The 11,720-nt window shown below is 50.5% G+C and overlaps 1 protein-coding gene across 2 annotated transcripts; it reads right to left on the bottom strand.

The window, feature by feature from the left end:
• Window positions 1-5,477: 5,477 nt before the first annotated feature.
• ALYREF (Aly/REF export factor) lies at window positions 5,478-10,879 on the bottom strand. 2 transcript variants are annotated; one of them, XM_078872834.1, is made up of 6 exons: window positions 10,470-10,879; window positions 7,927-8,052; window positions 7,376-7,520; window positions 6,635-6,701; window positions 6,067-6,268; window positions 5,478-5,753 (listed from the first exon to the last, which is right to left on the bottom strand). In XM_078872834.1, the coding sequence occupies exons 1-6, from the start codon at window positions 10,743-10,745 to the stop codon at window positions 5,739-5,741; spliced, it is 831 nt and encodes a 276-aa protein (XP_078728960.1). In that variant the 5' UTR covers window positions 10,746-10,879; the 3' UTR covers window positions 5,478-5,738. The 2 variants fall into 2 exon arrangements, with proteins under 2 accessions (XP_078728960.1, XP_078728959.1); XM_078872833.1 differs by having other exon boundaries at window positions 7,376-7,523; window positions 10,470-10,878.
• Between the last annotated feature and the right edge of the window lie 841 nt (window positions 10,880-11,720).

Below are 11,720 nucleotides of genomic sequence, written 5' to 3'. Positions count from 1 at the left end.
TTCGGTAAAGTCACGTAGCAGAGAAACAATAAAATAATAAATATATAAAAAATAAAATTATACAGCAATAAAATGTTCTTGCTGTGGTTTTCACATCTGATCATGATTATTTGTGTTGCAATCGAAACGTGAAAATGTTATTGTTTTATATTTTTATTATTTTATTGTTTCCCTTCTACGTGACTTTACCGAAAGAACCAAGAATATGAATCCCTGCAGTCACGAAAGCTTTAAATCAAAATTTAACTCATTCTGTTGTATCCTCAAAAAATCTTGCAACTCAATTTTTCCCACTTCCCAATGTGCTATGGACTGCGAACTTGGATGCTTATGTCATACTGATGACAAGACTATTCTATCATAAAAATCTAAAACATTTTAAAACATTATTTTACACGCTTTGATAAACTCACTGTCTGTTGTCGTATCCTCAACTCTGTTGTTGTATCCTCAAATCTTGTAACGCAATTTTAACCCACTTCCCAATGTGGTATAGACTGCAACCTTGGTATACGTATGTCATAATGGTGACAATACTATATTCTATCATTAAAAATAATATATATTTTTAAACTATCTTTTTTACATGTTATGTTTCGGCTTGGGTCTAATTGTCCACGCTCAACTAACGTTGGCTGTAAATCACCACGGCCCCTTACGTTATGGCAAGCCTCGGGGCCACTTCCTGGAGTTCTGCCATTACTAGTACGGTACATTTAATAAAAGCGTGTTTTTTTTTAAGTTTGCTTAAATATTCTTTATTTTTTTTTACACGCTTTCATTTAACTCACTCTGTTGTTGTCGTTGTTGTATCCTCAAATATTGTAACGCAATTTTAACCCACTTCCCAATGTGGTATCGACAGCAAACTTGGTATACGAATGTCATAATGGTGACAATACTATATTCTATCATTAAAAATGATATATATATTTTTTAAACATTCTTTTTCATGTTATGTTTCGGCTTGGGTCTAATTGTCCACGCTCAACTGACCTTGGCTGTAATTGGCCACGGTCCCTTACGTTATGCCAAGCTTCGGGCCACTTCCTGGAGTCGTGGAGTTCTTCCATTACTCGTAGATTTCATTAAAGCTTTTTTTAAGTTGTTTTAAATATTACTTATTACGGTGATAAACTCACCAGCCACATGATAATACTGGTAGGAACCTCCTGGTGACACCAAGCCCAGAGGGGATTATTGTGTCCGTCCGTCCGTCGTGCAGGGAGGGGCTGGGTGGGGAGGGGCTGGGTGGGGGGTGGGAGGGGTGGGGCTGGGTGGGGGGTGGGAGGGGTGGGGCTGGGCTGGGTGGGGAGGGGCTGGGTGGGGAGGGTGTGGCTAGGTGGGGGGTGGGAGGGGAGGGGCTGGGTGGGGAGGGGCTGGTCACCCCGTGGTGCCCTTATAAAACTCAACGTTTAACCTACTCACACCGGTTTGTACCCGCCCTCACAGTCAGGCATATTTGCGGAATACACCACGCCGCCGTTGACCCTGGCCATTAACCGAGCAACCCAACGTTCCTACCAGCTCCCTCCGCAGAAATGTGTTAAAAGAGGACGTCGACCGTGAAGCACGTTTGACTCGTCGCCTCTGATACGGAGCCACCACTAACACAGAGAAGAATGGGGGTCATGAGCAATGACCCCCATCGTAACCATGATCCCGCATCACGGTGACTGTCGCCACTGGAGACGTTTCATACCGCCACAGCCACCCAACCAGTCACCACCAAGGCAGTGATGCCAGCCATCACCACGAGATGATGCTCATTGCCCCCGGCGTGAATAGATACAACGAAACCAAGCAATATCCCCCACAGTATTGAAACAAATGCTTTTTTTTAAATCCTTTATATTAAGTTCGCTTGCTTGCTTACGACCGTGCAAATCTTTCGGTCGTTTGTTAACCCACTTCCCGTGATCCAATCGAGCTGACATTTTCCACACAGACTCGTTGTGCGTGACAATTAATGTTCGTGAAAATTTTTTTCCAAAATGTTACACTTTCTAGGACAAAAATATTATATTTAATTACCAATTGCTTAATGGTGCAATGCAATCATCTGACCCATAGGTGGCAGTCATCTCAAGCCAGAGGACGAGAGGACTCTAGCCGCCACGCATATAAAGGATTTATAGTGAAAAACTTTGTTTTTACGGGTTAATTTTTTTAACACATCCTATCAGCCAGTGAAATATACGCTCAGGAATTTTTATTTTTTTGTTGAGACTCCCATGGCTGAAAGTGGCTTATCCCGAGTGTTGTGCACGGATTCGTCATGGGTGAAGATCGTGTTGCATACCTGTCAACCCACATTCTTGTACAGGGAAAATTGAGTTTTTAGGTCCATCCGGCGTAAAGCCGTTTCAAATACGGGCAAAACATGTTTTTGTGTTTCTCCCTTATGGAAGGGACTTTTGTAGGATGAACGTTGAGATGTATAAGGGGCACGGGGTAACCAATAATGTCTGAATTGGTCTTTAATAAGGCAGGGCACTGACAAGGGGTTGACAGGCATGGTGTGTTGATTGCTGTATCTCGCGATGCGATCAATAGATACATTTAATTACACCCGTGTAAATTTCGATTTAAAGCTTTCGTGACTGCAGGGATTCATATTCTTGGTTCTATCGGTGAAGTCACGTAAAAGGGAAATAATAAAAATAATTTTATTTTATAATTTTCTTTTATAAAATACTTTTATTTTATACATTTATTTTATTAAAATACTTTAATTTTATTATTTTATTTAATAAAAATACTTATTTATTATTTCCCTTCTACGTGACTTCACCGACAGAACCAAGAATATACACGCGTGTATTTACCGGCGCGTTGTGGCACATGAGCCCTACGGCCACCGGAGGGCGCAAGATCCATAACATTCAAACATTTTAATTCCCCCCACCCCCAAAACTGAATGAGGACATACTCTTTGGTTCTTTCGGTAAGGTCACGTAGAAAGAAAATAAATGTTTTATTTATTTAATTTATTTTCGGCTGATGAAAGGTCGTGGAATCGAACTCGCAAACTATTTTATTTATTTATTTAATTTATTTTCTTTCTCCGTGCCTTTACCGAAAGAAGCAAAGAGTAATTCCTGCAGTCACGAAAGCTCCAAATCAAGTTTAAATGAGGACAGTTTATCATGTGGCTAACGGGGGCGAATCATGACACGCCATCTGGTAGTGACGGGGCAGCATCTGAATTATTACAGGCGATGCAAATTAATATAAAAGTCTACGGGATCTCGCCTCATCTCGTGTTTACAGCATTGAGCCAGTGGCGTCAAAGTTCCGAATTCCTACGGCAGGAGCGAGCCCCGATTCATAGGACAACCACGGCTGATGAAGGGTCGTGGAATCGAACTCGCAAACTTCCGAATGTGAGCCGCTCTGTTGACCGCTGAAGCCGTCTGGCCGGTTTTACACACAGCAGTATATAAATGTCCTCTCTCCAGCGACTCGTAATTTGCTTGGCCATGGGGACGTGGCTGTGTGGCTCAGAGGCATCCTTCACTTAAATCCAACCGAGAGCCCATTTGTGGCACGGCTCGTGTAAGCCGTCTCAAAGCCATTGCACTTAACTTGAGCCAGCTCCGCGCATCGGTCCCAGCCATGCTCAAGATTTATGTGGGCCGAGCACACTCATGCGTCTTTGACAGCAATTCTGAGCAACTTAAGCCTGAACTGAGCTGCAACTCAAGACCATGGGCCTGAGAGTCTCTTTATTTAAAGGGAAGCGTGGAGGTCACAAAAGCATGCGCCAGGCCAGGGACATTTGATGGTGCAGCAGCATACACCCCAGGCGCAGGCGCTGACATGAACCTCAGCCAGCTTAGTTCATTTCCACTCAGCAGTGGATGGAGAATGACCACCAACACCCTCGTGATTATGACACTGAAGGCCACACCAAAGTATCGGCGACATGTCTCCCACAGGGCAAGGCGATACCGAGCACAACCTCGGGCCGCGGCTATTCTGGGCCCAGGAGAGATTTACGATGAGGGCTTGGACCCATTGCGGAGGACCACGCTAGTGGGGACAGCACATACTCTCTCCGCAGGGGCATGACACAGCAGAGTCGGGTGGTTTAAAAAAAAAAATTTGCAAATACCGCTAACCGAATGAAAAACGGTTACCTAAGTGAAGCGAAGGGAGGCTGCCGTGGTGTAATGGTTGGTACACAACTTTTGGAAAATCCCTGTCTCCTTGTAGGTCTTGCACAGGGGCTGTTTTTCACCAGCCATTATCAATCCACTACTGGATGACGGCCTCCCCAAGCCGTTGTCTCGCAATACAACGATCCATACAACTGCTGCACCAGAGCGGACTTCATTGCTACATCTGTGGCCAATGTCCTCATGCACGTTTCCTCTTTTTGCTGCCACTCCCATCATATCTCGACCACCAGCCATCATCCTGAGTGGCAACTTGTCCCACCCACTTGCCCTTAATGTTTCCAGCTTGCTTTTGTTCTCTAATCCACGTTCCTGTCCCAATGTAATTGCACGCACGTGCACCTACATATTTATTCTACCTGAAATTGTTGTATTTTGAAGTTTTAATCCTGGCAGTGTTGACTATTGTGCGGTGTTAAAGCACCTTGAAGTAATCTCATGTTAAAGCCAATACACTTTAATCCTGAAGCCATCATGGGGCAAAACGTGGCGTGGGCCCCGCGGTCCGGGTAACGGGTGCCCATGCGGTTTTAGCAGCTGTGCCACTGCTGCATTCCTTGCCAAGGAAGGCGATTGAATGTCGCTGGTGTCTGGCAGCAATGGCGAGGTTTGTCCTCGTTAGTGCAGTGGCAAGGACTGTGCACAACAAGTGGTGACTGATCCCATGCCTCGGACACGCGGCACACAAGCACCGGCTACCTACACTCATAATTACACAAACCCATTCACAAGGCACACAAAGATCCCCAGTATAGCTTTAACAAGCTGTTGGGGGCAAGTGCAAGTAGCATTACGTATATATCCATAAACACGAGCAAAACGACAACCAAGATCTCCACTCCCAACAACCGCTATCCACACCTCAAAAGCCACTTGCGCACACAATGCATGCAACATCCACTCATATACAATACCTACAATGCAACACCCATCCCAGACAACTCTCCAAGAAACCTACTCACGCAACCCAAAAACCCTCATCGAACTTTTCCACCAGTTTATCTCCCACTAACATTTACACCCAATCTTCAACAGCCCTACACCCTCAATTCACACTTCAACACTGGAACATCAGCGCATCAGATACACACCAGCACTGCATTACCGTTCACACAACCCCACAGGCACACACCATCCAATCACCTTCACACACTACACTTCCAATTACGTATCTCAACCTCAAGATCAAACCACAATATCCTTCTCGCTCGCACCCGCTGGAACTTTGTGCAAGAGGACGTCTAGCGCTCTCTAGTGGAGGCTGCACGCACAGAAATTCGCGTGACGACCGTTTGTGAGACTCATCGTTTATTGTTACAGAGGCAATTTAACTGGAGTTGTACAAGACATTCACGCATAATAAGCTAACACAAATTTGCTTGTACAAAAACCATGACTAGTATAAAACATTGAACCTAAAACAAAAGATAGCTAACAAACCCTACGCCTTTATTCCCTGTCTTGTTTATGTACACAACATGGACGTTACGGTATTCCAAATCTCTCTCATCTTCTCAGAGATGGCTGGCTTCAGGACGCGTCGTGTTTCTCGCTCGTTTAACTTGTGTCCATCTGGAAAATAAAACACGGAGGCCGACATTAATTCAGACACTGCCACTGCCCACCAAAGGCCAAGTCAAGCAGTGCAACACTCGTGCCACGTTCCCGCCGAGGGTCGCTGCCAGACTGCACAAGGGATGACGAAACTAAACGAGGGAATATGCCGAGACTGTCCATTGGGGAGATGGGAGAAATTAAAACCAGCTCTGGAAAGCATTCATCCAGCAGTGGACTTGACCACGGCTGCTGTTAAGTTTCCGAGCCACACGATAACGCAGCGAGATGATTCCAGTGGAGTGGGAGAGGCGCTGGAACACGCTCTCACCTTGGCATTGTAGGCATCGAGTTGAGCGTCCAGCTCTTCAGCCGACAAGTTGGGCCGGCTATCGCGGGCACCCCGCCCTCGGCCCCGTCCGCGGCCCTGTGCACCACCTCGGGCCCCGCGACCCCTCATGCCGCCGCCTACCATGACGCCCCGGCCACGGGCAAACCCGCGGCCTGCGTTAAACGTGCCGCCGCCCTGCAGCCTGCGTGCAGAGAGACGCGCGCGCAAACAGCTCAGCCAGATGTCGTCATCTCACACGCCGCATCTCCGACGCTCAAGACATTGAGTTGTGAGCTCTGAGCCGGTAACAAAGTTCACTTATGTATTACAAAACAACACTCTGAAATGCCACAAGTTAAGTTTGCCCCCAAGGACTCCATTTAACCCACACCATTTCATTTTTCTATTGTAAATTTTGGACCATGACAAGAGAATATGCAAGGTGCTTGCCAAGGAATTTAATGGCCTTATGAATGCAAAAGATTATCATAAAATTATACAAGTTTGCCACCGTGTGGATGTGGGTGGCATAAAAATCCAGGTTGGTGGTGCGGTGGGTGGTGCTCACCCAAGGGCCTGCCGTGGCCGAGGGGCATCAATCTGCGACGTCACGAGTTGGATGTTCATCTGTCGGCCTGACAGGAGGACAGGGGACACGGAGCGTTAACCAGCGCACTCGTATGAACCCTGAAATACGTTTTGACAAGTCGTCGCATGCAATCGCGTCAGCTCCGAGACGTCGCACAAGGTGACGGCATCGGGAAGAGGCAAGTCGCAGACACAGCGTACGTTGGTCAAGGTTGATCCGTTTTGCTTAGATTTAGCGCAAATAGTTGTGTTATAGTGGAACATTTTGGACACCACTTTAACCCATTTGGCCAGTTTGGTAATACACTTTTAAGAACATGACTTGACTTTAACATTTTGTTAACGAGTATCTTTAGCCAGGTGGCGGTGGCGCATGCTGTTAAAACTCCCTTTCCGGGTGCATCGTGGTGCTATACCCTGGCTTGTCAGAAGGCGGTACACTATTGCTCCCGTACGTAGGTTTGCTCTAAGTGCTGGTATTTCCTTCCACGTGTATCCAATTGGCCGATTACACATTTATAGAGGACTGCAGAGCTTGGTGGGGTGGGGGGGTGAATTTTGCACTGGTTCACCACCTGGCCGCTGCTGCTTTCCCAATTTGCGGTGCTTCACCCCAGAGAATAATGTGCAGCACGTTACTCATTGCAATTATTGCTATTAACGAGAGCTACTGTGGCATCCAACCCGTCTTTGTGGCCCAAGGGCCTACGCCGGCACTCACCGTCGAGAGGCACGCCGTTGTACTGCTTCATGGCCTTGATGGCGTCAGCGCGGCGCTCAAAGTGGACGTCGGCCGTACCCAGAGAGCGGCCCGAGCGGTCGTAGTGCACCGCCGCCTTGCGCAGCGGCCCAAACTCCGCAAACAGCTCCTACGGGGCCACAGAGCAGCACCCGACACTCAGCCAAGACACCCGCGAGGTGGCCGGGCAGCCCGAGCTCGCACAGCACTTCTCAATCTCCGATCCTCAAGACTCGTCACACTCCATCTGTCCAAGTTTACCAATCTTAAAGCACAAGCTGTAACAAAGGCAGTATCACGCTGAAGGGCAATTGCGTATTTTGCAGGAAATTTTTCAAATTTAGACCACGACACCAGCAAACAAGATCGATTCGCTGCCTCTACAGAGACGTAGCAATAAAATCAGACTGCGTCTATATCTTTTAGACAGAATGTTGTATCGCGAGACCCTGGTGGCCAGCGACAATCTTGAGGATGCGTCGTGCACCGAAGGGCTTGGGAATGGGGCGGTCCAGTACAGGCGGCGGTGGTACCTGGATGTCGGCGTCCGATACTCCGAAGTCGAGGTTGGAGACGAGCAGTTTGCCTCCGCGCTCCTGCACCACCGAGCCGTCAAACATGTCGTGCTGCCAGCGCTCCGCTACCCGCTGCGGCTGTTGCTGCACAAACCAAACGCGAGCACACACAAACGCGGTCACGACGGCGCCTGACTGCCACCGTGTCCTCGCCCCTCCTGCGCTGTTCCCACCCGCTGGTGTTGGCCTCCTGCGCTAACAACTTGTGCGTGCGCCACGCTGCCACGGCGCCAACCTCCAAGCAGCCGGGCGTTGCTCTGTCAAGTCGACGTCTAGTCACTCAAAGTTGATTTTAGAGCTCAATATGTTGAGCTACATACATAGAGTTCCCCTTAACGTTAATGGAAGATGACATTAAGCCTGTGGCTTCAGTCTCAAGGGGTCCATTGTGATTTGACTATATATTGGTAACCACAAAAAGGCACAATAAGTCCCGTGGCAAGAGAAAGATTGGCCAATTCCAATCTCAAGGCAGCGTTTTGCTTAACGTGGGAGGAAACCAGAAGATTGCTGTGCTGCCATCTTGCAGCCCAGCAGGTCTTGAGTTTCACAAATCTTTGTGCGATCCACCAACCCTCGCCTCCAAAGCACCGGATCACAGGCGTGCAGAGCCACCAGGGGTCTGGTGGATGCGGTGTCCAGCACGTGGATATACAGCGTGGCAGGGCCGGCTGTCGTCAATGAAGACCTCGGGGGTTCAGCTGCTCTCCCATCACGATTCAGGCGCACGGCTCAACAATGAGGATGAACAAGGCGCTTTGCTAAAAAACATCACAACATTTACTCTACCAGAAGGATCCGATTTCATCGGCATGACGCACGCTTTTTCCTAAGCAGTTTGGTAAACTACAGACAACATTAACAGCTTGTACTGTGGTAGTAAGTCACGCTGCCACTGTGATGTTATACCACCACCGCTGACCACTGTGCTGGATCGGTCACCGTGCGAGCGTTGCCGTCAAATGGGAGGCAGAATGTTGCTGCCGCCAATCACCACCGAGGTTGCAGAGAGTGGCAGGCGCAGGCGACATCGCGAACGCACCATGACCATGTTTGGTGTTGACAAGCGATTTAAGGGGGTAGGGGTGAGACTTAAACGAATGATTAAAAAATGTAATGCCCATAGACTAATTGAGAATGGAATACCCAATTCCTTGAATGCACATTAGTGTATGGGAATTCCATTTTCAATAAGAATCTATGAGCATTCCTGACAATCGTTCTAGGTCGGACACGGATGAAGAATAGGGGGACATGGTTAAGGGATTGTTGTGGGTTGAGGCTGTTTAGAGCGATGGGGCTGATAGCGCACTCTAGTTACTGCAGCAGCACTCATTATCGGCACAGTCGTCCTCGCTACCAACCCGTTCGCATGAGGCCATCACAACTCCAACACGAGATGCCAAACAAGAGCCACCGCGCGCCAAACGCCACAAACCCGGCGTGCCCGCGCTCGAGTCAATGTCCAAACCGCGCACGCGACGAATGCCACTCGGGAATTTTCATCAAGTTGCAATCAATCCCGTGTTAAGAAGTCGAGACGCACACCGATCAGGCCTGATCATCTACCCGGGAGCGGTTGGTTCCTGGGGCCCCCGGCACACACCCGCCGCCTCCACCAGGGCTGCTTGCTCTCCATCTCCTCGGCCCCGGCTCTCTCGGTCTCCTACGGCGACGACTCAGACTCTTCGTGTTCTTCACGGCTCAGTCCTCGCAATCATCATCCTCTCTCGGAGTTCGTTGTCTCGCGTTGCACACCCCTCGCGCGGTCCCAGCTCTCACCCAATGAAGAGAGACTCGCAGTTTCACCAAGTCCTCGCAGTGGTTGTCAATACATTTCGGCCGGGGAGAAGCGAACCATCTTATATCAAAGTCACACGCAGCCTGATCTCCCCCCCCCCAATCAGCAACTCGCAGCAGGGGGCCGTGTTCGCATCTTCAGTGAAAGCGGCGCTGCTCCTCGACCCGTGACACTAAAATTCGCGTTTCTCATCAATATTGTGATCATCTCCCACGGCAGACGTAGCAGCTAGAATCTCTTTCCGCGCAGCTCCACTCCTCCGCCTGGCTCCGCGGCCAGAGAAAACAGCCACATGCCGTCTCTTATCACCTTGGTCTTCAGCAACATCGCTCTATTTCACCATCATGAGCATCAGATCACCAGCATGAGCGGCTCCTGTCCGACTCGAGGCCGAGGCCTGGGTGTTGGGGGGGTGAGGCTCGGATGGGACAATCGCGGCCTTCAATGGGAGGCGGCCTCGCTCCGGGCCAAATCGACACGTAAATGCGCGTGAAGACGGGAACGTGGTGGGGGTGAGGGTGGCGAGGTGCCGACCCGCGCCCTGGCCCCGGGGTGGATTAAACGCAGTGAATTCCCGGCGAGAGCGACGCGGCGGACACACAGAGACAGAGAGCGACACGCGAAACTCGCGACGACACAAAATGGCCCCCGCCGCCGCGCATGGCGAGGCTTGCTCCGGCTCCCCGCGCCCTTCTCCTACCCGCGTGAACGCTGCTGGGCCCTGCGCGGCGCGGCCTCGCTTGAACACGGCCGTTTGCACGGGGCTTCGAAGGCCGAGCGAGGCGACCCCGAGCCCCACGCCGCCTCCTCCTCCTCGGCCGCCACGGCCTCCACGCGGGCCGCCTCCTCGGAGCCCTCGCAGGCCGACGCCTGCTCCTCGCCCGCCGCGGCCGCCTCGTCCGCCGCGGCCGCCGATCCCCTTCTGTCGGTTCTGCTTGATGATGTCGTCCAGGGACATGTCGAGTTTGTCAGCCATGGCGGCGCTGCGTTTGTGACGAGGAGGCGAAGAGGTTGTTGTTTGTAGACGGGAGGCGCGGAGAGCAGCACGATGCGAAATGGCGGCGCGAGGAGAGAAGGCGGGAGGGAGTGGTTCGTCACTGGTGGATGTGACGTAGAGGCATAGCGGAGGGGGGAGGGGCCTTATCTCACTGGCGGATGTGACGTGGAGGCGTAGCGGAGGGGCCTTCTCTCACAGACGGATGTGACGTACGGGCATGGCGGAGGGAGGAGGTGCCTTCTCTCACAGGCGGATGTGACGTTGGGGCATAGCGGAGGGGGGCGGCCTTATCTCACCGACGGATGTGACGTAGGGGCATATCGGAGGGGGGAGGGGCCTTATCTCACTGACGGATGGACGTAGAGGCGTAGTGGAGGGGCCTTATCTCACAGGCGGATGTGACGTAGGGGCATAGCCGAGAGGGAGGGGCCTTATCTCACTGGCGGATGTGACGTAGGACGTAGCGGAGGGGGGAGGGGCCTCACAGGCGGATGTAAACGTTGGCAAAGTGACGTGACGTCAACAGTGTTTTTTACGCGTCCGGTGACGTCATGCACGTCTCATTAAATAGACTGGTGACGACTTTAACAAATGACACGGGGATAAAGGGGACATCCATTTAGTAGTTTTTAGTACGTACGCAAAAATCTGTCAAAACTTGACCCCTCGCCCCTCCCTGTACGCACGCGTACGTTCACTTGACGCACCCCCCCCCCCCCCGAATCCTATAGAACGGCAGATATTTAACCCACGCATATTAACGTGTCTAAGCAAACAGACCACCGCCGGACTATCCAACTCATTTCAATGCCAATGTAGACAAATTATTATAGAGGCGTCACCCCCCCCGTCCCCCCGTTTCCTATGCGTACGAACATTGTCAGTAGACCCCCCATACGCAAGCGTACACATTTGGGTTAACATCCCCCTCCCCCCTCCATGCGTACGAACTAA

This window comes from Lampetra fluviatilis, chromosome 35 (genome assembly GCF_964198595.1).
Source record: "Lampetra fluviatilis chromosome 35, kcLamFluv1.1, whole genome shotgun sequence".
Lineage (NCBI taxonomy): Eukaryota > Metazoa > Chordata > Hyperoartia > Petromyzontiformes > Petromyzontidae > Lampetra > Lampetra fluviatilis.
This window is presented reverse-complemented; position numbering and strand designations above follow the sequence as displayed.

Bases quoted from the DNA above. Each gene is read 5' to 3' on its own strand.
- ALYREF (XM_078872833.1), bottom strand. From the start codon at position 10,745: ATGGCTGACAAACTCGACATGTCCCTGGACGACATCATCAAGCAGAAC. The intron at 8,053-10,469 runs GTAGGAGAAGGG...TGGTTTGTGCAG, and splicing joins GCCCAGCAGCGTTCACGCGG to CAACAGCCGCAGCGGGTAGC. The intron at 6,269-6,634 runs GTGAGCACCACC...CTCTGCACGCAG, and splicing joins CGGCCACGGCAGGCCCTTGG to GCTGCAGGGCGGCGGCACGT.